Source organism: Harpegnathos saltator, unplaced genomic scaffold (assembly GCF_003227715.2).
Source record: "Harpegnathos saltator strain DR-91 unplaced genomic scaffold, Hsal_v8.6 scaffold229, whole genome shotgun sequence".
NCBI classification, from domain to species: Eukaryota; Metazoa; Arthropoda; class Insecta; order Hymenoptera; family Formicidae; genus Harpegnathos; species Harpegnathos saltator.
Genome location: NW_020230016.1, coordinates 128399 through 155209, shown reverse-complemented (window position 1 = coordinate 155209; position 26811 = coordinate 128399). Strand labels below are relative to the sequence as shown.

Below are 26811 nucleotides of genomic sequence, written 5' to 3'. Positions count from 1 at the left end.
TTACACTGTCTTTTCCCACCAATTAATTTGAACAAATTTTGTCTGAAATATTTTTTATTTGCCTAATATTTTTTCAGATATTTAAGGATAACTTGATAACTTTTTCAATATTTAACTTACGATATCTCGCTAACTGTTTGTCGGGGTAAAAGAATGGTACTAAACCTTTCTATTCTATTTGATCTCAAGAATATATTGGTACAATAATGATCTATTTTTTGTTAATTTATCGATCTTTCGAAATTTCAAAATCATCAAATTAACAAAAGTCAGGGCGCTATTGTAACAATATATTCTTGAGACCAAGTAGAATAGAGAGGTACCATTTTTTTATCACGACAAACAGTTAGCGAGATATCGTAAGTTAAATATTGAAAAAATTACCAAGTTATCTTTAAATATCTCAAAAAATATTAGGCAAATAAAAAAATATTTCAGACAAAAAGTTGTTCAAATTAATTAGTGGAAAAAGATGGTGTAATAAAAAATTAGAGTTTCCATTTAAGATTTTTATGTCGACCTTGATAACGTTTCTCAAGGTCATTCTAAAGTCAAACAATTATCAATATCTGATAACTTTTCTTATGCCCTATAACTTTTGTGTCAAACATTGTTTTAAACAATCATTAGTTTTTGGAATAATTAACCGTTCCGGAACGTTTGGTAGACCCTGTATACTCCATAAAATTGTGATCAACGGGTTTATTTAACTTTAACTTTACCTGGATAATATCAATTCTATGGAGTATATACATGTGATGCGAATGAATTATTATTTTTTACAAATAATTTATGGACTCATAAAACGATGTTTACGAGAGAAAATATTTTTAATGTTCTTCATTTTTTGCTTTAACTTATTAATAGGTCTTCTGATGTTTTCTTCTTTTTTTTACCCATTATGGACGTGATGCGGTATCAAATCATTCAATATTAATTTGGCATAATTTAGTCGTTAAAATCTGAGAAACACTTTCTATATAAAATATATAAAATGTTCGAAACACAGTTTTTAATTAGCTACGACTGTAACTATACTTATTTCAAAGACGTTGCCACGGCTACATTTAATCCTTCTTTCGTGTATACGTTTCTTACTGAGACGTCTCGTAGTCATTCTAGTCGTATTTAATCATTGAGGTAGCAAGATTAACAAAGTTCTTTATTTTTTTGTGTATGTCAATTCAAAAGTTATGATATTAATATTTGAATCAATTATAATCGAATTGAAGGGCTGAAGCTGACATTGCAGACGAAAAGGCGGGCCAACGGCAGTGGTGATGAAGGCAGGAAGAAGCTGAAAAAAGAGGACGGCAGCGCTGACGACGAAGAGGAGGAGGAGACAAGCAATAACAACAAGGGTGGGGTAAGGATTCTTTGTATTTATTACATATATTTTATTGTTTTTGTTAAAAACAATGATACTAAATTCTTTTTTCTTTTTTTTTATTTTAATATTGAGATTAAAATAATTGATTCATATAAACCTTTATTTTCTTATGAATTTTTTTCAATTTAAATAGTATATTAATTACAATATGATTTATATACATATATAATTAGGAAACGGTTGACTGTGCCGAAGATGATATAACTAAAAAAAGAAATTATTATTATTTTTTACATACAGGATGAGTGGTTATAAGTTTACAATCTGAAGTGTGAAGGTAGATTGGGTTACAAACATAAAAGTCCCATACCGTTTTGCGAGATTTGCAATAATTATCGAGTTATTAATGACAGAAATCTGAGGAGTGGGAGCGCGCCGACATAGATGATTGGAGAAGCGTTGCAGCTGCTCAGGCCGCAGCGCGGCCCAGTCGATCCAGAAACTATTGCCGGTGCGGCGCACAATGGGACAAATGGGTCTTTTTGTGGACAAAAATTGCTAGACGGCGTAATTCTTAACGGATTTCCATGCTTTTTTTTAATTTACTCGCGATGAATTGCTCTACAATCGTATCGAGCCCGTTTTTTAAATTAGGCCCTCAATTCAAAATGACGGACACGTAAATTTGTCAAATGTATAAAACCTGTAAAATATCAAATATTTTTGGATCGGACAAAGTTTATACAGGATTTTAAGGCCTCCGAGATACATATGTAAGATCGAAATTCTCAGTTTTTGCCAGTGGAGAGGATCTGCAGTGGCCTGATATATTTTATACCTGCCTGATATCCCCACATTATCAATGTATTCTACTAATGAGTTTGCGTATATATATTGCAAAAAATAATGCAAAATATTATTTAATTACAAAAAAGAAAAATATACTAAACATTTTAGCACATGACGAAATCGTCAGAATAAAAGGAGATAAGTATTACCATCATTAATACAGCCAGTTCACACGATTGACTTTAATCCGTTATTTTCATCTGAGTACTGACTTGATATGCTGTCACCTATATCAGGATTTTACGTTAAACTATGGAATTCATAAATAATCCAGCAATATATGTTACGTATATATATACGTATTATATATATATATATGCAAACTCATTAGTAGAATACATTGATAATGTGGGGATATCAGGCAGGTATAAAATATATCGGGCTCTGCAGATCCTCTCCACTGGCAAAAACTGAGAATTTCGATCTTACATATGTATCTCGGAGGCTTTAAAATCCCGTATAAACTTTGTCCGATCCAAAAATATTCGATATTTTACAGGTTTTATACATTTGACAAATTTGCGCGTCCGGCTTTTTGAATTGAGAGCCTAATTTAAAAAACGGGCTCGATATGCTTGTAGAGCAATTCATCGCGAGTAAATTAAAAAAAAATCATGGAAATTGGTTAAGAATTACGCCGTCTAGCGATTTTTGTCCACAAAAAGACCCATTTGTCCCACTGTGCGGCGAGGGGAAAGACAACACGCCGCTATTCACCTCTGTGAAGTTGGCCCCACCTTTTCAAAATTTGAAAAAAATGAGCAGAGTTCTGATTGCCCCCCCCAAAAAAGTTCTAGAGTTCTCTATCAATAAAAAAAAGAGTTCGGTTGATTAAAGTGGTCAAAACACGAAATAAAGTTATGGGGGGCCAACTTCACAATTGCATAAATTTCAAAAGATCATAACTTTTTTACCTTAAACTTTAGCGCTTTGATGCTTGAAGAAAATCGATAGAACTCTTCGGGGGGCTACCAGAACTCACAAGAAATTGACCGATTATCGAAAAAAAATTTTCTATTAGAAAATTCGGCATCTACGATATTTTGATGAGCTAGAACTTTTTCATTTCTGCTCGAATCGATTCGAGTCATAAGGAAAACCGATAGAACTCTTCGGGGGGCTACCAGAACTCTCAAGAAATTGAACGATTTCCGAAAAAAATTTTTCTCTTAGAAAATTCTGCATCTGTGATACTTTGATGAGCTAGAACTTTTTCATTTCTGCTCGAATCGATTCAAACGGAAATGAAAAAGTTCTAGCTCATCAAAGTATCACAGATGTAGAATTTTCTAAGTCCACCTAGGAGAAAATTTTTTTTCGGAAATCGGTTAATTTCTTGAGAGTTCTGGTAGCCCCCCGAAGAGTTCTATCGGTTTTCCTTATGACTCGAATCGATTCGAGCGGAAATGAAAAAGTTCTAGCTCATCAAAGTATCACAGATACAGAATTTTCTAAGTCCAACTAGGAGAAAAATTTTTTTCGGGAATCGGTCAATTTCTTGAGAGTTCTGGTAGCCCCCCGAAGAGTTCTATCGGTTTTCCTTATGACTCGAATCGATTCGGGCAGAAATGAAAAAGTTCTAGCTCATCAAAGTCTCGTAGATCCAGAATTTTCTAAGAGAAAAATTTTTTTCGGAAATCGGTCAATTTCTTGAGAGTTCTGGTAGCCCCCCGAAGAGTTCTATCGGTTTTCCTTATGACTCGAATCGATTCGAGCAGAAATGAAAAAGTTTTAGCTCATCAAAATATCGCAGATGCCGAATTTTCTAATAGAAAATTTTTTTTCGATAATTGGTCAATTTCTTGTGAGTTTTGGTAACCCCCCGAAGAGTTCTATCGATTTTCTTCAAGCATCAAAACGCTAAAGTTTAAGGTAAAAAAGTTATGACCTTTTGAAATTTACGCAATTGTGAAGTTGGCCCCCCATAACTTTATTTCGTGTTTAGACCACTCTAATCAACGGAACTCTTTTTTTTATTAATAGAGAACTCTAGAACTCTTTGGGGGGCAATCAGAACTCTGCTCATTTTTTTCAAATTTTGAAAAGGTGGGGCCAACTTCACAGAGGTCCGCTATTCGTTGTTTTATCTCGCCGGACCTACGCCTCGCCACATGCCGCCAACAGTTGCTGGGTCAAGTGGACCGCGCTGTGGCCTGAGCAGCTGCAACGCTTCTCCTATCATCTATGTCGGCGCGGTTCCTCAGATTTCTGTCATTAATAACTTGATAATTAATGCAAATCTCGCAAAACGGTATGGGACTTTTATGTTTGTCTTAACCCAATCTATCTTCACACTTCGGGTTATAAACTTATAACCCCCCACTCTTTATATAGGTTTTTGATATCATGTTTTTAATTTCAGCGATCAAACTATTTTCATGTTTCTAATAAAAACAAGAAAATGATAAAAAACTTGTAAAAGTATGATAAAGATATTACAAAAGTGTTAATCGTCTAGGTTTCGAAAAATTTATACATGTAAAATAAATTGATATATGTATGAAATATTAAATTCTAATAACGATTGAAGTATGTGACAGTTATCATGCAAAAATCTGACAAAAATATGAGAAAATGAAGATATCTGGAGCGATAATTTCTTTCGTATATTAGTGTTTGTCTTTTAGTATATGATGTATTTGCAGAAACAAGCGAAAAACAATTATTATTTTATACATTTTTATACATCACGCTAATTCTATTGATATTTTTCAGCTACGGTGCCAGATCTACAAAGTGTATAAAAAGTATTAGGACGGCGAAATATCTTGAAAACTAAGCATTTTAGAGAAAAATGTTTCAGACGAAAGGTGTACGGTTTTAAAGAGGACATGAAACGACTATATCGTTTTGTTTACAGATGGCGCCACTTTCGAGATATTCACTGATCATTACTTTTATTAAATGGAAACCTCAATTTTTTATTATACCGTCTTTTTATACCAATTAATTTTAACAATTAATTTTAACAATTTTAACAATTTAAACTTTTTTGCTCTACTTAGTTTCAAGAATATATTGTTACAATAGCCCCCTGACTTTTGTTAATTTGATAATTTTGAAATTTTCCAAAGTCAGTAAATTAACAAAAGTCAGGGCGCTATTATAACAATATATTCTTGAGATTAAATAAAACAGAAAAGTCTAGTACCATTTCTTCTTCCGACAAATAATTAGCGAGATATCGTGAGTTAAATATTGAAAAAATTATCAAGTTTTCCTTAAATATTTCAAAAAATATTAGGCAAATAAAAAATGTTTCAGACAATAGTTGTTTAAATTAATTGGTAGAAAAAGACGGTGTAATAAAAAACTGAAGTTTCTATTTAACAAAAGTAATGATCAGTGAATATCTCGAAATCAGGGCCACTGTGAACAAAACAATATAGTCGTTTCACGTCCTCCTTAAAATCGTACAACTTTTATCTGAAACATTTTTCTCTAAAATGTTTAGTTTTCGAGATATTTCGCCGTCCCGGTACTTTTTATACAGCCTATATATATCATAAATTATAATTATTATATTATACCATTAAAAACGTGTTCGTCGCGAACTTCTTCGTGTTTTATCAGTCATTATTTTTTTAACGATATTACACAGACCAATTATCTTAATGTAAACATTATATGAAGTGAAAAGTTATATGCGTATGTGTGTGTGTGTTATACGAATGAAATTATTCTCCCAATCCCAGGGAGAGTGCGCGTGAGATTCTCGAAACGAATTCCTTTCGCCGACGATTCCTTTCCATCCTCGTGTCTCGCATGCATGTCCTTGACTGCCGTCGCGAGTAATCTCACGCCGCGAATAAATTAATTCCGACGGACGCCATCGCGCGAGCTTTTTCGACACTCGTGAATTTGCACATCACGTATGCAGATCAGGATCGTTTGTTTTCGGCTCCAAGTGCAGATTGGCTAAAATTAGCCAAAATTGCATACGCGAAGAGGCGTACAAGTTAGAAGAGGCGTGTTTCGCAATTTTAATTGGTCGCACACGGCATATACTCCAAATCGCGTTTACAATCGCCTGATTACGTTTGTCTTCGGCTTCGCTCCGATATTTCCATTTTCATTTCGCTCGTGAGTAGACTTGCCGTCGTCTAGCCGTCGTCCTACCTACTCTGGCCTCGAAGCTAACAAAAGTATCGCGCTAACGTATATTACATACGATGAAATTCCACGACTAAATATATCTTGCAAAATTTAAGAAAAGAAATTCTAAAGTTTAAAAGAATTTTCAAAGATTTGATTAAATTAAGAAAAAAATAAGTTTTAAGAGGAGTTTACAAATTTGCACAAATTTATCAAAATTTTATATTAACTCAAATTATTTTTCATTGTCATTGTTCACTTTGACAGGTTCCACTTTTGAATGAAAACATTTCTGGGATAATAAAAATCGAATTAATTTGTTTATGTTAATTATGTGAAACTTTATATAGGCGACATGAATTTAATGAAGCGGAAACGCTTACGTTACGCTGAAAATTTTTCAGTTGATGGAAACATCAGTATACGAATAAAATGTAATATACAGGGTCACTCACTTTAAATACTTACTTAAAATATCACAGAAGAAATATCACATATATATAATATATATATAATATATATAATATAAAATATAAAATATCACAGAAGAAATACATTATCCGAAAAATTATTGGGTTGGCCAGCAAATAATGTCGAATTTTTCCGTAAGAGGTCGTTTTTGCAGTTTTTAAAACAAAAGACTATTTATAACTTATAAAATGCATGTATAATATAAAAGCTGAGATTTTAACGTGCAATTTAAAAAAAAAAAGTTTATTATGTTTGGTTAAATTTTTTAATACTTATTTTAATTTGAAGATAAACGACGAAAATATTTTTATGCAATTATGCTTTTTAATCTTTGCAAAGGCAAAATGCGGTACAAGTAGTAAAAAAAATTTTTAATATGCACGGTGATAGTGTTATGGATGAAGGAATTAAGGGTATGTGAAGTTAGCAATCCAACTTTAGTTCTCGATAGTTCTGATTAGAGTTCTAGCTTCCTCTTGAAGAGTATAAGAGTTCTTTTATATTAATAAAAAGAGTTCCGGCGATTAACAATACTAAAATAGCAATTAAAAAATGGGGTGCTAACTTCACACCCAACTTCAAGATCAAATAGTTTCGAGTAGCTCATTTGATGTCTTTTGACGAGTACTAGAGTTCCTGATAGATAAAAAGATATTCTGATTTTTTTACAAAAAATTAAAAATTTCGAAAAATTGAATATCAAGCTCGAATAGTTCTGAATGGTCTATCTGATTTCTTTCGATGAGTTGTAGAGTTTCTGATATGAGAAAAAAATTAAATTCACAGAATTGTTTAAAAAATAATTACTAATAGTATTAGCGTAACAGACGTTTGACGTCAAATAACTTTTTAATTACTGGTCGGATCGCTTTCGACCATTCTAATTTCTTTTAGAACCCTTAGAATGCTATCCAAAACTGCCCTCAGAACTCCTGAGAACTCCCAAAAAAAATTTCGCTCAGACAGCCAAATTTCGCTCACGGGATCTTTAAAGTGGAATAAGTTTCAAACGGTTTGTCGGATCGCTTTCGACCGTTATAATTTCTTTTAGAACTGTTAGAATGTTATACAAAACTGCCTTCAGAACTCCTGAGAACTCTGAACAAAATTTCGCTCAATACTTAACCAAATTTCGCTCGCCGATCTTTAACTAACAAGTAACACCAGAGAAATGCTATATGGCGATTTTCCTGAAACTTGGCATACACGTAGTACATGGAAAACTATTGGACATGTATATTGTTATATCGGCCCGAAAGCCGTTTGAAGGGTAGAAATCACCCTTATCGATTTTGGATGTAAGTTCGACTATTTTACGAATTATTTTTATGAATGTTGCGAAATACGATTGTTGACGCATTTAAAAAGCAATCCCTTCTTAGCGCTACCCAGGATGAACGACGTGGACGTGATAGGGTTCTCATCCCATTGGGGTGCTTTTTGAACGTGAGTCCCATTGCCTCTCACGAATCGGGGTGCTTTTTGAACGTGAGTCCCCTTGCCTCTCACGAATCGGGGTGCTTTTTTAACGTGAGTCCCCTTGCCTCTCACGAATCGGGGTGCTTTCTGAACGTGAGTCCCCTTGCCTCTCACGAATCGGGATGCTTTTCGACTTACACTTTAAATTTAGTACAGTAATGTGGAGAGTTAGCGTTTGTTAGGGCAAAGAAGTGCTGCATGCACATTGATGTCATACACCAAGCACATTTAATTATTGCAATATCATTGCAGAGTTCACATGTGCCATTGCAGTTTTTTATACAGAAATCTGCAAGGGCTTCGGATTTATCGGGTTTGTCCATTCCAAAAACCTGTAGATACCAAGTTTCATGAAAATTCAACAATTGTTTAGAAATTCATCTGCCATAGTGGATCCATCATTTTGAATTTTTGAAAACGGTCTTTAGATTCGTATTCAGGGTCCCCGAAAACCCCTAGATACCAATTGTCATAAAAATTAAACTATTTTGAAAAAATGCGACCGCTATATTGGATCCGCAATTTTGAATTCTTAAAATCGGACTTCAGATTTGTTATCAGCGACCACAAAAACCCTTAGTTACCTGATTTCACAATAATCGTAAAAATAATTCGTAAAATAGTCGAACTTACATCCAAAATCGATAAGGGTGATTTCTACCCTTCAAACGGCTTTCGGGTCGATATAACAATATACATGTCCAATAGTTTTCCATGTACTACTTGTATGCCAAGTTTCAGGAAAATCGCCATATGGCACTTCTCTAGTGTTACTTGTTAGTTAAAGATCGGCGAGCGAAATTTGGTTAAGTACTGAGCGAAATTTTGTTCAGAGTTCTCAGGAGTTCTAAGGGCAGTTTTGGATAGCATTCTAACAGTTCTAAAAGGAATTATAACGGTCGAAAGCGATCCGACAAACCGTTTGAAACTTATTCCACCTTAAAGATCCCGTGAGCGAAATTTGGCTGTCTGAGCGAAATTTTTTTTGGGAGTTCTCAGGAGTTCTGAGGGCAGTTTTGAATAGCATTCTAAGAGTTCTAAAAGAAATTAGAATGGTCGAAAGCGATCCGACCAGTAATTAAAAAGTTATTTGACGTCAAACGTCTGTTACGCTAATACTATTAGTAATTATTTTTTAAACAATTCTGTGAATTTAATTTTTTTCTTATATCAGAAACTCTACAACTCATCGAAAGAAATCAGATAGACCATTCAGAACTATTCGAGCTTGATATTCAATTTTCCGAAATTTTTAATTTTATGTAAAAAAATCAGAATATCTTTTTATCTATCAGGAGCTCTAGTACTCGTCAAAAGACATCAAATGAGCTACTCGGAACTATTTGATCTTGAAGTTGGGTGTGAAGTCAGCACCCCATTTTTTAATTGCTATTTTAGTACTGTTAATCGCCGGAACTCTTTTTATTAATGTAAAAGAACTCTTATACTCTTCAATAGGAAGCTAGACTCTAATCAGAACTATCGAGAACTAAAGTTGGGTTGCTAACTTCACATACCCAGAAATTAGAATTATACAAAGATGCGTTACGTCCTGGAGGAAGAACGCAACTTGACACTTGCTTTCACAAGCTCCGACATATTCGCAAGTCTGCGGTGCAGATCAAGGATCGGAATGACCCCTTTATCTGGCGCGGATATACGTCGGTGTTCCTTTATTTAAGTCAAAGAACTGAATCCTTTTACCTGGGATAGGACCGTGAGCGACAGTTGAGGGAAGGGAGAATGTTTTGTTACGAATAATTAGTTGGAAAACGTGATTGGCTTACAGTTATAAATAACTTGTTTTATTGATGATTAAGCGGAAGTTCACAATGAAAGAAAATTTGTAAGATTTATAAATGTATACGTATACATATATGTATAAACAATTGCGGTCTGAGCAAAATTCTGTGTTCGTTATGTCTGACTGTGATCGAAAAGATTGGGCCACTAGCACCTGATTTAATAATTAAGGCGGAATGCCGAAGGACTAGAAAAAGGGAAGCAAAGGAAAGGAAGAGAAAAGAGAGAGAAGAAAAGAAGAAAATGAAATGACAGGGGTCACTCAGGCAAAAGAAAGTATAAATAACTGATTTCTGGATCTATGCTATTTATTGAAAATAAAGAGTGTAATTACTGCGTGTCGGTGAGGATGGACGACCCAAGGTTGCGCCAAGAATAGGAAGCTGGTCTCCGCTGGACTGCTCACGATGGTCCAAAAATGCACGAGGTCGTTGCACGGAATAATTAACAATTAGCAAAACTCTGATCCGTCTAAGCCACTAGTAGGCTTGGTTATTAAGAGACCCCGAAGGGGTGTTGAAGAGAAGACTCTGTCCTGGCTGCGAGTCGGTCGAGAGGAGAAGTAGAAGTGGCATAGCCTTTTCATTTTACTAAAAACGTCACCTCAGTTGAGAGGGTGGGGTTTTGGAAGTTGTGTCAGGCTCTAAAGTTTACGTCCAAATATGGGTATAGGATTTTGTTGCAAAACTTTTCGGAAGTGGGGTTTTAGGGAGGCCTGAGATAAATATGGTAAAAGATCGGGTATCTATGGCAGTAAAAGTCTTTAAGGTTCCGCTAGAATTAGTCAGAGATTGCGCGCAATAAAAATTTATGAATAACGTGGAAAACGCATGAGTTTCCGAAGATCAAAGGTTAGTAATATCATATAACAGCATGAAAGATTGTCTAGTCAGTCCGTCTTCAAAGAAAATTGTTGCTCCGAACAGGAAGTTATTCAAGGTTATTTGGAGAGAAGATATATGGCTAAAATAACTCAACGGATCTTTTCTGACGGAAATAGAGGAACTCCGGTGATTAAAACAGAGAGAAAAAAGAGAAATCTCTGTGTGTAGCGTCACTGTTCTCGGAGGGCCGCGGAACATGAACATTTGGTCGCATAATATAAAATCCAATCCGCCCTACTTGATAACGAATTTAGGGTACGCGGAGTCCGCAAGACGTAACACCCCCCACCTTAGACAAATGTTGAGGGTAGCCAATATTTGCTAGCGGAGTGTATTAGGTCAAAGCTTACATACTATACAGTTTTAGTTGCTATACCTATAGATTAATTAGAATATAATTAAAATGAGGGAAGATAGAAGGTGACTTCCATCTCTTCCTTCTTTTCCTTCGTCCTTTTAAAAATTATTAGTTAATATATAAATGTGTTTGTGTGTGTATTGTAATTCTTGGGGTTAGAAGGAGGAAAGGTAGAAAGCAACCTCCGAATCCTCTTCCTTCTTTTCTTTCGTCCTTCTAACGTGTTAGATAAGAGTATTTTTTTCTTTTTTTGTTTAGGAGAAAAGGTAGATAGTAAAGAACCTTTAAATTTTCTTCTTTCTTTCCATTCGTCCTAAAATTTTGCTACCTATAGTTTAAGATTTTATAAAATATTATATCGGAAAATAAAATTCGTTGTTATAATTATTTTCCCTTTAAAATACATGTACGAGGGTTGCCTTTTATATTTCGGGAATGGACGATCCAGGTGCTGCCATCTGATAACCGGCGTCCCTAACGTAAGGTTCGACTTTTTGTCAGTATACTTACTCAGAACATTTTGATGTCCATGCGCCATTTGTGTTGTTTATAGTGACATGAAAAATTGATGTCGGCCAAGAAATGGAATTAAGTCGTGAACATTTCCGTGCGATTATTTTTTACAACTTTCGACGTGGATTATCTCAACAACAGTGCATCGATGAACTTAATTCGACTTTTGGCGATGAGCACCATCAAAAACCACTATATATCGATGGTATACGGAATTCAATCGTAGCCGTAGTTCGCTTAGTGATGAATTTCGTGAAGGTCGTCCAAAATCGGTTGTTGTTCCAGAAAACATTGATGCTGTGCGTAAACTGATATTACAAGATCGTCATATGACTTATCATGAGATTGAGGCATCCTTGGGCATTAGGGGGACCAGCATACATTCAATATTGCATGAACATTTGGCTGTCAAAAAAATTTGTTCGCGTTGGATCCCACATAATTTAACAATCACTCAAAAAAAGGCTCATGTCGATTGGTCGAAAAAAATGCTCAAGAAATACGACTGCGGTGCTTCAAAACACGTCTATGATATCGTAACAGGTGACGAATCATGGATCTATGCGTATGAGCCCGAAAGTAAACAGCAGTCGACTGTATGGGTTTTTCAAGATGAGCCAAATCCAACAAAAGTTGTTCGCGCACGAAGCACTTCGAAGCAAATGGTCGCCTGTTTTTTCGGAAAAACCGGACATGTGGCAACTGTACCACTAGTGCAATGTCGGATGGTCAATTCTGAATGGTACACAACCATTTGTTTGTCAGAAGTCTTCGGAAAAATAAGGGAAACCAACCGCCGAAGACGCATCATTCTCCACCAGGACAATGCGAGTTCTCACACATCAGCTCAAACAAGAGACTTTTGAGAACTGAAAAAGTCGAATTGATGGGTCATCCGCCGTACAGCCCTGATTTGGCACCCAATGACTTCTTTTTATTCTCGCAAATCAAAAATAAATTACGAGGTCAACGTTTTTCGACGCCTGAAGAAGCGGTTGATGCGTTCAAAATGCATGTTTTGGAGGTACCTCAATCGGAGTGGAAAAAGTGCTTCGAAAATTGGTTCAAGCGCGTGCAAAAATGTATTGATCTTCATGGAGAATATTTTGAAAAACAATAAACCCATGTACGATAATTAATTTCCTTTTTTTGTTCTCTATTCCCGAAATATAAAAGGCAACCCTCGTATATATATATTTTTTTCAATAAGGGCAGGTCGATGTTGCAATGGAATAAAACAAGCTGTGTGTGAGGTATTAACGAAATTCTTTTTTTATTTGAAAGGCCCATGTATGCCATTATGTGTGGAATATAACATCGTTCAAATGTCCGCCGTGGCTTTTCAAGGTGGCACGGATCCGAGTGGTCCAATTTTCAATGATTCTGCCGCATAGATCCGACTGATTTTGAGCGATGGCCTGGGTTATGTTGACTTTAAGGTCATCGGTCGATTGCGGCTTATTGGCATAGACCTGCGACTTCAGAAAACCCCACAAGAAAAAGTCTAGCGGGGTCAAATCGCACGATCTTGGTGACCAATTCACGTCACCTCTACGAGAGATAACCATACCCTCAAATCGTTCATGCAGAATGTCCATCGTGGCGTCCGCTGTATGGCACGTAGCGCCGTCTTGCTGGAACCACATGTCGTCCACGTCCATATCGTTCAATTTGAGCCAAAAGAAATTGGTTATCATCGTTCTGTAGCGCTCGCCATTGACGGTGATGGCCTCACCAACGTCGTTTTCAAAAAAGTATGGACCAATGACGCCGCCGGCCCAAAATCCGCACCAAACAGTAACTTTTTGTGGATGCATTGCTACCTGTTGAACCTCGTATGGGTTAGCGTCGTGCCATATACAGCAATTATGCTTGTTAACATAGCCATTCATCCAAAAATGCGTCTCGTCGCTAAAGATGATTTTTCGGCCAAAATTGGGGTCCTCTTCCAAATGCTCCGAAGCCCAGTCAGCGAACAAACGGCGTTGTCTATGGTCATTAACTTTGAGCTCCTGGGCCAGTTGGATCTTATACGGGTGCAGGCCCAAGTTCCGACGCAAAATTCGCCAAGTTGAAGTCTGCGAAAGGCCGAGTTCTTGTGCACGGCGAGGAATTGACTGCCTCGGGTTCTCCTGCACACTTTCACTTATAGCGGCGATGTTCTCGGCCGATCTGGCGTTCCTTTGACGTACGGGTGTTGGCTGATCGTTTACCGAACCGGTCGTCTCGAATTTGGCCACCAAACGTTGGAGAGTCGACTTTGAAGGGCCACCACGTCTGCCGTAAAATGAGCGCAACGCGCGCAACGTTTGCACTAACGAACACTCATTTTGATAATAAAGTTTTATCATTTGGACGTGCTGCTCAATCGTGTAACTTGTCATAGTGATTTGGCATCAGTGACTGAATAATAAACAACAGGTTAGACAGACGCCGCCAAAACAACATGGCCGCCACAGGCTGCCAACATCGGCCCGCACCAATTGAAAAACCCTGTATATGTGTGTGTACGTATCCTATGATTATATGTATGATTATCTTTAGGTTTATCATTATAAACTTATCTCTAGATTTAATTAAGTGGTGTCCTAAATGGAGGGGGCGGCGTAGTTCTTCAGTCTCGATCGCCTGGCCGATCGCCACCAATTCTTGTTTGTACTCCTTGTAGCCGATGAAACTGGCTCGCGCCAGGTATAAGTCCACGTCGGCTGCTTTTCCTCCTACTGATTTCCTTATTTTCATTATTCCGCTTTGCCCTTCCGCGAGTAGTCTGGTGATTTCTCTCGTGGTTTTAGACCAATAAACTGCCGATTCTATTGGTCTTAAGCCGCGAAACCCCACTGCAATGGCTTGTCACGGCATCAGATGAAATTGGTCCGGCAGGTGACGCAGGTGCGTCACTGATTTTTTCACTGTCCGTCCCCAATCACCTAGCGTGATTACTGCTGAATGACCTGACAACGCGGTGATCTCTCCCCTGTACCACTCATCGTCGTCTTGCACAGCGACCAATGCCCCGACTAATACAGCCCTTGGCCATATGGTGTACCTATTTGGGTGTCTGTCCATTTTCCAGGCGATTTCAGCTTATAAATCCATGATATCTGCCCGGTTATGTTTTAGTTGCATCTACATTAAGGTGGACGATTCCACTTTCGTAATGCAGATTGTTAATTGTCCGCGGGGTAGCTGATTGGTGTCGATATTCTTTATGGCCATTTCCTAGAATAATATGTAAAGATAATTTTGTAAGATTAATCGAATTTTAGTTTTGGGAATTGAGATTGAAGGAGTATGTAGTAGTCTCCTCTTGTGGGAGAGAAGGATGAAGACGTAGATTTTTAGTCTGATTGGTAGAAGGAGGTAAAGTAGTACTGTAGTAGGACTGTAAAGTAGTTGCAGGAGGTTGATTAGACTCGACATTGAGTGCTTGTAACTCAGTGGAGTCTTTACTTTAGTTGGCGGTCTTCTTTCCGTCAATTAGAAGTAATAATTGTGTCAAAGAATGCCAGAGTGCTCCTACTAAATATGCGGAGCAACCATATACGTTGTGTAGGGCAACTCCATGTAATATTGTATCCAGCATCAGCTTGATTATTCTGAAAATTACAAATATACTGAATATGCCAGCGCTGATATTACCAAAGGTCAAGAATTGATCCCAGATTCGGTTCCACGTTGAACTAGCTATTTTTTCTATCGATGCTTCGTCTAGGAGATTCGTAATTGAACCGCCGGATAGTTGCAGATTGTCCCATCATTCCTCTTGCAAGGATGTTAAGAACAGAAGATCGTTCTGCTGGAAATAAGATATGATCCTTGAATTCGTCCAGATCCGATTGACTGTAAATGCCACTGGTGGCTAGTGCTCCCCCGGACTGGTATATTTCCATTCGGGCTTAGTCATGGGTTTCAAGATAGTTGGTGAGATGAATTCTATCGGATTTGGCATCATTTTGTACCAAGCTTCTCCTAATTGGTACATCACAGGTGCTAAGGGATTGCAGTTGACCTGTGTTCCTTGACGAAGCAGTAAGTGAGTTTGTGGTGCTAAATAATAAGTTTTGTTTCCTCTTGTCACCGGAAGTAGAGTGTAGCAGTTGAGCATTCGAGCTACTTGAACTTCCACTGATACACATTTAATGATGTGTATTACTTCTCCGGCTAATATCGAAGTGTAACCCGGTGCTTTCATGAAATGATATGCAAAAATATATATGGAGACTGAGTTACTATTGTTAATGCGTTCTGTAACATTTTTTACTCGAATTAACATTGCTGATATAATATATTCCTGTAATAAAGCTGGTTTAGTTATGTGCGGAAATGTTTTTCTACATACACAAATTTAGAATTCATGTATGTAAAGATGTCTGTGTTTGCCGGGTTGTGTACCTTTTTAAAGATGCTCAGGTCAGTAAAAGTTTCAAAGATGAATAGTTTTGGATGCTCAGTTTTTACCAAGAGATAACCGCAGGCCTTTACCTCGCCTCTACTTGCTAGGTCAAAGGTAGTATCTTGTGTAGAGATGGAATATATTGTTTGGGATTCGGCGTCATTGCTGTCCTGCATTTTGATTGCATATCCATTGAATAAAACTCTGTAGCTGCTTCCTTTGCATGAATCATCGGGGATGGCATCCCAATAGGTGTTACCTCCCACAATGTCAGTACAGTAACTTGATTTTGGTTCACAGTGAGTTCCTGATCGGAGTATGACTTGATTATTGTTGATCTTCACAGAGGCTAGGAATTCTTGCAGTGTGATTCTTATATTTGCTAATACCGCGACGCTTGTCCAGCTCCCATAATCGTCAGTGAAAGCACTTCCGTAACACGTACCGTCGTTCTCGACTTTTCCTGCCAAAATTGCTGGCCTACTTATGATATGGTTAATTTTCAGTCCTGTTATATATGTGGTTCCTATTCTAGCTGTATCATACCAATGATGCATATGTAAACATGCTTGACAAGGTGTTTCCTGTATATATGCGTATTTGCCATTTGTTACCTCCATAGTATGAGAGTACATTCTACATCTTTTCACGATACGGTTTATTTCCATCTTGCATTGTCTTACCATTACAAAATGAAAATCATTAGCTTGTAATAGTTGGAGTTTTAACTTGGTGGAATTGACTTTTTGTGGTGGTATGTCACATTCTTCAATGGTTAAAAGTGATACAGTGGTGATGTTTGAAGAAGCAGAGCCACAGTCATATCCGATTATTCCCTTGCCAACCGGAAGATGTAGTAAGTATAGAAAGAAGATAATTGCGCTGAATCTGCGATACATCTGAAAGTTGTAATTATTTGAGTAATGAGTGCTGAAAATTTTCCAGGTGTTTTAATTTGCTTTTGGAGTTGGAGTAATATAAGAGATTCGAAGTCTGTTCAAATGTACGGTACGATTGTTTTTCTTCAGTTTGGTTTTGATATTGTTTCTATTTACTATTTCTAATACTTCGTGCGGTCCCGTATATTGATCTCCAAATTTCCCAAGTTTGGGTCCTTTTAACAAAAATACCTGATCTCCATCTCCATAGGTTTAAATATCTGGGGATTAATTTTTTTATCGTAACGAATTTTTGATTTTTCTTTGGCTTCTACTAAATTATTATTTGCTCTTGTTTGAATTTGATGTAATCTAGTAAATAATTGTATCAGATAATTATCGTATGTCCTAATTTTGTCGTCTTCAAGTAGTGGTTCGTTTGAAGATATTCGTGCAGGTCTCCCGAAAACTAATTCGTATGGCGTATGTTTTGTTCCTTCGTGTATGCTAGTGTTATAATTTTGGATAGCTAAGTCTACCCATTCGTTCCATTCTTTTTCGTCGCTGGCGTATTGTTTCAGGTATTCTTCCAATGCGTGATGAGATCTTTCGAGTGAGCCGTTTGATTGAAGATGAAAGGCGGTGGTGCGAAATTTTCGTATTCTGTAGTATCTGGCCAATTTTCTCATTAAATCACTAATAAAGTTTCTGCCTTGATCCGTAAGTACAGTCTTGGGTGGTCCAAAAATGGTGATAAATCTCTTCACAAATTTGTCGGCTATTGTAGCAGCGGTTTAGTCAAGTAGCAGCACAGCTAGGCAGAATTTGCTTAATTGATCTTGCATTGTGAATATATATTCGTTACCTGTTTAATATGAGGCAGCGGTCCTACGATATCCATTGTTATTTTGTCGAATGTCCATCCTGGGGTGTCTGTTATTATCATGGGTTGTTTTGTCTTTACTCGAACCAATTTCTTTAATTGACAGTGCAAGCATTGTTGAATGTATCGTCGGATTTCTTGTTTCATGTTCTCCCAGTAGTAATTTTGGCGGATTCGGTTGTAAGTCTTGGTTACTCCTCTATGTCCTCCCATTGGAGTGCAATGCATCTCTTGGAGTATGGCTTCTCGTATACCTTTTGGCGGATATTTGATTAGCCCTTTACAAATAATTATTCTTGTGTTGGAGCCTGAAAATGCAATTTGAAATTTTGTTTTAATGTCATTCCAAAGTACATTTAATATGTTCATTTATAGCGATACTGATGCTCGCAAGATTCAATTCTTCAGTTATTTTCCGTAAGTTGATAGCTGCTTTGCTTATGTTGGTTAATATCATTGTTGGTCCTTCGGTCAGATCTTCGCTGATGGGGAGAATGATGTGATATCGTTTAGTCTTCTTTATTAATTTAGGTACTCTAACCGATAAATCTGCCAATTTCGGTATTTCTTGTCTCTCGAATAACTTTTTAGCACCGACATCGATAGGATTTCCTGAGGTATCTGTAAAATATAGCAAATTATCCCTGCGTAAAAAATGGGCATCTTTAGACTCAATTAAATTTTTCCTTTTGGCTTGGAGGTTGGTATCCTGCAAATTTTTTGTAATAATCATTGACGGTTCGGCGTCACTGTCATCGGTATCCTCAGGTAAAGGCTTCGGCGGTCATCATCGCTTTTTTGCGTCTACAAGTTCTTCATCTATAACCCCGGTTTTTTGCTTAACTCAACTTCGGGTTAGCATAGGCCGAAAGGTTTCAGCGGATTTCTTTTCTAACTCTTGTTCTTTAATTTGTTCCGTAGGCGAATCGGATGCGTGAACTAGTGCGTCAGTTACATGTATACTCAGAGATTCGGCTAACTCTTCAGGCGAGAAAGGTATAGAGTCGATGGGAAAGTTCTCAGTTTGTTCGGATCTTCGAGCGGATAGGTTTCATACGATTTTCTCGTATGTGGGCTATCAGTTTGTTCGTGCCGTGTATTTGTACTTGTCTTCTTTGGTTGTGATTGGTTATCAATTAAATCGGTTTCGTGTATTCCCTCTTCGTCAAAGTCTTCGATTCGAACGTGATCCTCTGATAATTACGTTATATTAACATCGTCCTCGTCTGATTCTTCAAGATTATTATCCTCTTCTAAAAGGCGTCTGATGGCTTCGGCATCTTGTGGATTATTCGGGTTAAATCTACTTCTAGTGTTAATCACTTTGCAGTCCGTTAGAAGTGAATCTACTGGGTTTCTCGATAAGGCGTCTGCGTTTACATTTGTTTTTCCGGTTTTATAAACTATTTCGTAATCGTATTCGGCTAATTCTAGTCTCCATCGAATTATTCGCATTTTCGTATCCTGAGCATTTTTAAACTACATCAATGGTTTATGGTCTGTTACAAGTGTGAATTTCCTCCCGTATAAATATGGTCTAAAATGTTTGACACAGTATATAATCGCTAAGGCTTCTTTTTCATAAGTGTCATATTTTATTTCGTAATCGTTCAGGGTACGAGATGCGTAAGCTATTGGTCGATCTTGCTATTGGTGCGTTAATTTTTCCTTGTGACAATATTCCTCCTATTGCGAAGCCCGAAGCGTCGGTGGTTAAAATAAATGGTTGTGAGAAATTTGGATATTGCAGCACCGGTTCTTTACATAGTTCATTTTTTAATATTTCAAATGATTGTTGCGCATCATTTCATTTGAAGGGCACTTCTAGTTTTAATAATTGCGTTAGAGGACGAACTAATTTAGAAAATTCTGGTATAAATCTCCTGTAATATCCAGCTAATCCCAAAAACTGTTTTACATCCTTAAGTGTTTTAGACGTTGGAAATTCGCGTACGGCTTCCAATTTTCTTTGATCCGGTTTAACACCTTCGCTACTAATTGTATGTCCCAAATAATTGACTTCCTTGCATAAAAGGTGACCTATCTGTTTACCTATCTGTAATTTTAAGTTGGCTCCTTTAAGCTTTTGCATAAATTTTTTAAATTTGAATTTATGTTCTATTAAAGAAGATGCATATAGCACGATATCGTCCAGATAAACAAATACTTCTCGTCCTTGAATTCCAGCTAAAACTATGTCCATTAATCGTTGAAATGTAGCGGGAGAGTTTTTTAATCCGAAGGGCATGCGCGTAAATTCGTAATGTCCGAACGGCGTAGTGAAAGCCGTCTTGTGGCTATCGCGTGGATCCATTTCTATTTGGTGAAATCCCGAAGCTAAGTCAAATACCGAAAAATATCGTGCGCCGCCAAGTTGATCAAGGATGTCCATTATGTTCGGTAATGGGTACGCGTCTCCGATAGTTTTATCGTTAAGCATGCGAAAATCCAACACCATACGCCATCACTTATTGCCTTCTGAATCCTCTTTTTTAGGCACTATCCAGACGGAAGTATTATATGGCGAATGTGAGTGTCGTACAATACCACCATCCAGTAAATCTTGTACTTGTAAATTTATTTCCTGCTTATGAATCTGAGGAAATCTATATTGTTTTGTGTTTATTGGATAATCGTCAGTTGTCGGTATACGATGTCGCAGTACGTGTGTTGCGGTCAATTGTTCACCCGGTAAATGAAAGCATTCTTGATATTGTTTTATTAATGCGATTATACTATTAGCTTCAAGTGCGTCTAAATGATTTAAAGCAATTAGATCCAATAGTTTGTTTGATCTATTTTCGTCATAGACAGTTGTTGAATTTACTTGCAAGACGCTCAATTGAGGAGTTGAGTCGTTTAAGCAGATAGTAATCGCGTCTGTGACAGTGTCAAGTAGGTTCTTTTCGTCCAGCCGTCGGGCCACGTTCGTGTCGTGTCTGTCGGTAAGAGGTACAATAGCTGTAATTGAATTGTTATTAGTTACTGAATTAAGAGGACCTGGAATTGAAATATCGTTTTCATTAGAAGAATGATTATAGCTCTGACTGTGTATGTTGTTTATATTGTTTGATTACAAGGGACCATTGAAATTTAGGAAATCAATCTCTGACATGCACTCGGTACTTTCTGTAAAATTTTCAATCTCTAATATAGAATTTTCGTCATATCTAATTTTTTGCGTCTTAATATTTTCATAGGAAGCCTTGAATACTCCCTCTTGAGTTTCATTAAATTTTGTACTTATCTTTTCAGTTACATTTAAAAAATTATATTCTGGGTAATGCGATTATATTTTATCGTGTGACACTTCTTCAATGTTATATATATTAGGAGTACAAATAAGTTTCCGGCGTTTTCTATCAAAAATTAGGAATTTATTGTGAAAGAACGGTACATTACGTTTTATTCAAAGTATTGTCCATCACTAGCCACTATTTTTTCCCATTTTTCTGGCAGCATTCGGATACCACGTCGGAAGAACTCTTCATCTTTTGAGGCTATCCACGAATCGACCCAATTTTTAGTATCTTCATATGATGTAAAGCGCTGCTTAGACAGGCTATGTGTTATCGACCGAAACAAGTGATAATCGGAAGGGGCTATGTCTGGTGAATACGGCGGGTGGGGTAGGACTTCCCAATTAAGTTCCAAATAGGTTTTGACCGGTTTTGCAACATGTGGTTGAGTATTGTCATGTAGGAGAATAATTTTGTCGTGTCTGGAGTAGTAATGGGCGCGTTTTTCCTTGAGTGCTCGGCTCAATCTCATTAATTGTGTTCGGTAGAGAACTCCAGTAATGGTTTCGCTCGGTTTGAGCAACTCATAATACACGACACCAAGCTAATCCCATCAAATACACAGCATGTTTTTTTCCATGAATATTCGGTTTGGCTGTCGATGTTGAAGCATGGCCAGGTGGTCCCCATGATTTCCTCTTCTTTGGGTTATCGTAGTGGATCCATTTTTCATCGTCAGTGACTATTATACGATGCAAAAAACCCTTTCTTTTATGCCTGGCAAGCAGCATTTCACACATGCAAAATCGGCGTTCAACGTCTCTCGGCTTCAGTTCATATGGAACCCAATTTCCTTATTTTTGAATCATTCCCAACGATTTTAAACGATGTGAAATTGCTTATTGGGTCACTTTTAATGTAAGTGCAAGTTCTTCTTGCGTTTGGCACGAATCTTCCTCCAATAATGCTTCCAATTCCGTGTCTTCGGCCTACACTTTCGGCCTTCCACTACGTTCTTTGTCGTCCACGTCAAACTCACCGTTTTTGAACTTTTGAAACCACTCACGACAACTTCTCTCACTTAAAGCAGTCTCATCATATGCTTCTACAAGCAATCGATGCGCCTCAGCCGCAGATTTCTTCAAATTAAAGAAGTAAATCAAAAGTTCCCGCAAATGACGCTTATTCTGCATAAAACTTGACATTTTCGCACGAAAAAAATTATATGATGCTGATACGGAGTCACTAATACTTCAAGGTTATGTTGTTACCAGATGTCCAAACTTACGATATTACGTTTTACATCTGATAATTTCAACATAACCTTCTGGTGGGGCCGTCTTTTGTTAAACGGCGGAAACTTATTTGTACTCCTAATACTTTCATTAGTTTTTAGAATATTTTCTTTAAATTTATTATATTTTTCAAGAAATTATTCCTCCTAGTTACCCACTTTCTCCCCTGGACGAGGAATCTGGAAATTGTCCCCTTGACTGGGAGGATCGTGGTTTAGATAGGAGAATTGAGAATTTTCCCTTGAAATCTTGTCTAAGCCTTTATCTAATCCTACAAGAAGAGTCGATTAGAACTTTTATGTTGATTAATTTTTTCTTTTTGTTTGATAGGAGCATGGAAGATCGCTCCTTATTTTTCATTTTGAGTTTCCGTTATTAGACGGAGAAGTTGAGAGTCATCCCTTTTTCCAAAATTTCTGTTTTCAAAATTTCTTAATTCGACGGAAGTTACGAAATTTTCCTCCGGTGAATTAATATGTATATGATTGAATGTACTTTAACCGTCGCATGATTCCGTATTTCGTGGTTCTCTTTCTTCGCAGTCAAGAATACGTTTCCCATTATTTTTAGACTTTTCGCAATTGTTATCATTATTATCTTTAATTTTTCCATCTTTAATATCGTTCTCCTTCTCGTTATCCTTTAAAATCGCGGGTCGTATATTAATATTTGGTATTAGAATTTCTATCTCAGTATCCAAAGAATTAATTACGTTAATGTAAGTCTTACCGTCGATATTTTTTTATTAAGCCGGTTGATTCTACGTCTACACCTTTTCCTATAGTTATTTTGGGTAAATATCCCTCTTAAAATATGGATTTCCAATGCGCACGAAGGACAATGCTTTTGAATGCGCAGGAATTATTACAGATTCTTGTGAATAAAAAGGGATTTTAGTGATTAAAACTTCTAAGTGACCTTTTGAATAATCAATTTTAGTTTCAGTTTGTTGAAAGAAGTCGTTGCCTAATATCCTACGTGATTGAATAGGAAAATCATCGGAAATTACATGAAAATCGACAGGAATTCCCAAAATTATCTTGGTAATTTTTCCGATAGTGTATACGGGTGAATTATTGATTCCGTTTAATTTTAATATATGTGTTGGATCTAAGTCTGAAGTTCCCGAAATGCGAGCTTCTTTAATAAAATTAGGTCCCGATCCCGTATCCAACATAAAAGTTTCAAAATAATGATTTCCGTTTAAACTTAATTGAACAGTAGGAACACAGCTTTCTTTATTCAAATTAATCTCTACCGGTCGAATTATTGGAGTTCGATTATTGTATTTTCTGTTAGTGCAGTTATCACTGAGCGTCCCGATCCGTCGGCTCCCCGATTCGCGCTCGCCATCGGGGACCCTTGAAAGTTTCTCTGATTCCTACGGTTCCTTTCAAGTTGTATTATAATATGCAATTCTCTATTAAATGTCCCGTTGCCTTGCAATATCTACAGTGATCCGACGTATTCTGTGCAGTCCAATGATTCTGATTATTATTCGATGGCTGATCTTCGTGTCAATCACGGGCGTTATGGCCGGATTTCCCACATACTTGACATGTTACTGGTCGCGATTGATTCTTAGCAATTTGTCTTTCGCGACATTGAGATGCTAAGTGTCCGCGTCTATTGCACCATTGACATATTTCTTCACTGAGCGTAGTATTATAGTTGGAATTAGCAAAGCAATTTCGAGCAATGTGTCCCATTTTATTACAATTTCGACAAATCGAAGTATTTATATTTGATGAGTTACTTCTGTATTCTCTAGAGCTATGACCAGGACGTTGACAATTTTGACAAATAATATTTGGTTGATTACGATATAACAGACAATTTTGTGCGGTATGACCGGTTTTGAGACAGATTTGACCCGAAATAATATTACTTTGAACTATTTTCACGGGATTACGAGTATTTGGGTCTCTAAATCGACATTTATCAGCACTATGTCCGTGTTTTTTACAAATTTGGCAAATTAAAACTTCGTTGCTTAAATTTGGTGTCGTTACGTTGTACAGAGATAATCGGCAATTGTCCTCGGTATGTCCGGTCTTTTGGCATGTAGAGCAAAAATTCGTAGCAGATGAAAAGACTGATGGGCTACGAATAATTGCTCGTAATTCCTTTTCGACTTCTAAGGCGTCTCGTATGGTATGTTCGACATCTAAATTTCTAGAGACGATGCTCAATTTCAAGTATTAGTCCTCTAATAAAACTATGGCATAATTGTTTTTCTAGTGAAGTTGTATACGCCGCATCGGCGGACCCGATGTTAGTGCAATAAGATTCTAAAATTCGTTTTCCGGATTTTACTCGATTTGCGTACACGATAACGGATTCATCGGTTCTTTGATGTATGCATCCTAATTCGCCTTGTAATTCGGGATAACTTTTAAATGATCCGAAAACGTTCTTCAAAAACTTCGTTAATTGGCTGACAAGCGAGAAATCTTGATCCTGCACTGCATAACGAACTTCTCCCGTTAGACGCGTGTAGAGCACTCTCGTTAAATATCTTTCTTCCTCGATCGGCGTCATGGCTTTTGCTAAATTGCATCCTTTTATAAAATGTTCTACTGGAATATTTTGTCCGTCAAAGAAAAGAACGGCACCAACGGCGTAATGCAACGTATTATTACTCATTTTTATTAATTTTGATTTATTTTTTTCTGAAACTTCAAAGTTTTTTATAAGAGGAGTCTCGCTTCCCGCCGTCGGTTCTTTATCGTTTAACGTCTCTGTTTTGCTTATCGATTCTATTTCTTTGCTCTTTGAAATTTCTAATCTTTCCGTCGGTGGTTTATCGCTTGGCTCTCCTGCGAATTCGGTAATAGCTAAGTGGAAAGAGTACAGAGATTCATCAAGAAGGCGATATAAGGTAGGTTGTGCTTTGTTACAGTGCTCTATCAGTGATGTAGTCTGTTCTAAATTTTCATCTGGAATAGGACTAAGAGGGTTATCAAAAGCTCGCGGTTTAATCCAAATGCAGCTCTCTCTGAAAGCGGACTGTCACTCAAAATTCTCCGAATTTCAGGAGTTGTGGGTCCAATTATAGGTAAGAGAGTAGATGCAGAGGGAGCACTTGAAGACTCAGAGGGTGCAGAAGGAGAGTAAGGTGTGGATGCGTATTGCGGCTCAATTGTTTTAGAAGGTTTAGGCGTTGCCTGTATGGCCTGTTGATATGCCTTTTCAACCCCGGATTTATCTGAATTCGATCGCATATTCATGCCCTTTTTCAACTATCGCTCAATTCATCCCGGACAAGCCCCCAAATTTATATGTTACGTCCTGGAGGAGGAACGCAACTTGACGTTTGCTTTCACAAGCACGTACTCACAAGTCTGCGGTGCAGATCAAGGATCGGAATGACCCCTTTATCTGGCGCGGACGTACGTCGGTGGTCCTTTATTTAGGTCAAGGAACTGAATCCTTTTACCTGGGATAGGACCGTGAGCGACAATTGAGGGAAGGGAGAATGTTTTGTTACGAATAATTAGTTGGAAAACGTGATTGGCTTATAATTATAAATAACTTGTTTTATTGATGATTAAGCGGAAGTTCACAATGAAAGAAAATTTGTAAGATTTATAAATGTATACGTATACATATATGTATAAACAATCGCGGTCTGAGCAAAATTCTGTGTTCGTTATGTCTAACTGTGATCGAAAAGATTGGGCCACTAGCACCTGATTTAACAATTAAGAATGCCGAGGGACTAGAAAAAGGGAAGCAAAGGAAAGGAAGAGAAAAGAGAGAGAAGAAAAGAAGAAAATGAAAAGACAGGGGTTACTCAAGCAAAAGAAAGTATAAATAATTTACTGCTGGATCTATGCTATTTGTCGAAAATGAAGAATGTAATTACTGCGTGTCGGTGAGGATGGATGACCCAAGGTTGCGCCAAGAATAGGTAGCTGGTCTCCGCTGGACTGCTCACGATGGTCCAAAAATGCACGAGGTCGTTGCACGGAATAATTAACAATTAGCAAAACTCTGATCCGTCTAAGCCACTAGTAGGCTTGGTTATTAAGAGACCCCGAAGGGGTGTTGAAGAGAAGACTCTGTCCTGGCTGCAGGTCGGTCGAGAGGAGAAGTAGAAGTGGCATAGCCTTTTCATTTTACTAAAAACGTCACCTCAGTTGAGAGGGTGGGGTTTTGGAAGTTGTGTCAGGCTCTAAAGTTTACGTCCAAATATGGGTATAGGATTTTGTTGCAAAACTTTTCGGAAGTGGGGTTTTAGGGAGGCCTGAGATAAATATGGTAAAAGATCGGGTATCTATGGCAGTAAAAGTCTTTAAGGTTCCGCTAGAATTAGTCAGAGATTGCGCGCAATAA

General features: G+C 37.3%; 1 protein-coding gene across 2 annotated transcripts in view; it reads left to right on the top strand.

Moving 5' to 3' along the window:
* Atf3 (Activating transcription factor 3) overlaps positions 1–26811 on the top strand; it is a 75213-nt gene that overhangs the window by 26112 nt on the left and 22290 nt on the right. For both annotated transcript variants that reach the window (XM_025298637.1, XM_025298636.1), the window contains exon 3: positions 1233–1366. In XM_025298637.1, coding sequence (XP_025154422.1) covers positions 1233–1366 — 134 coding nt within the window. The remainder of the gene's footprint in view (positions 1–1232; positions 1367–26811) is intronic.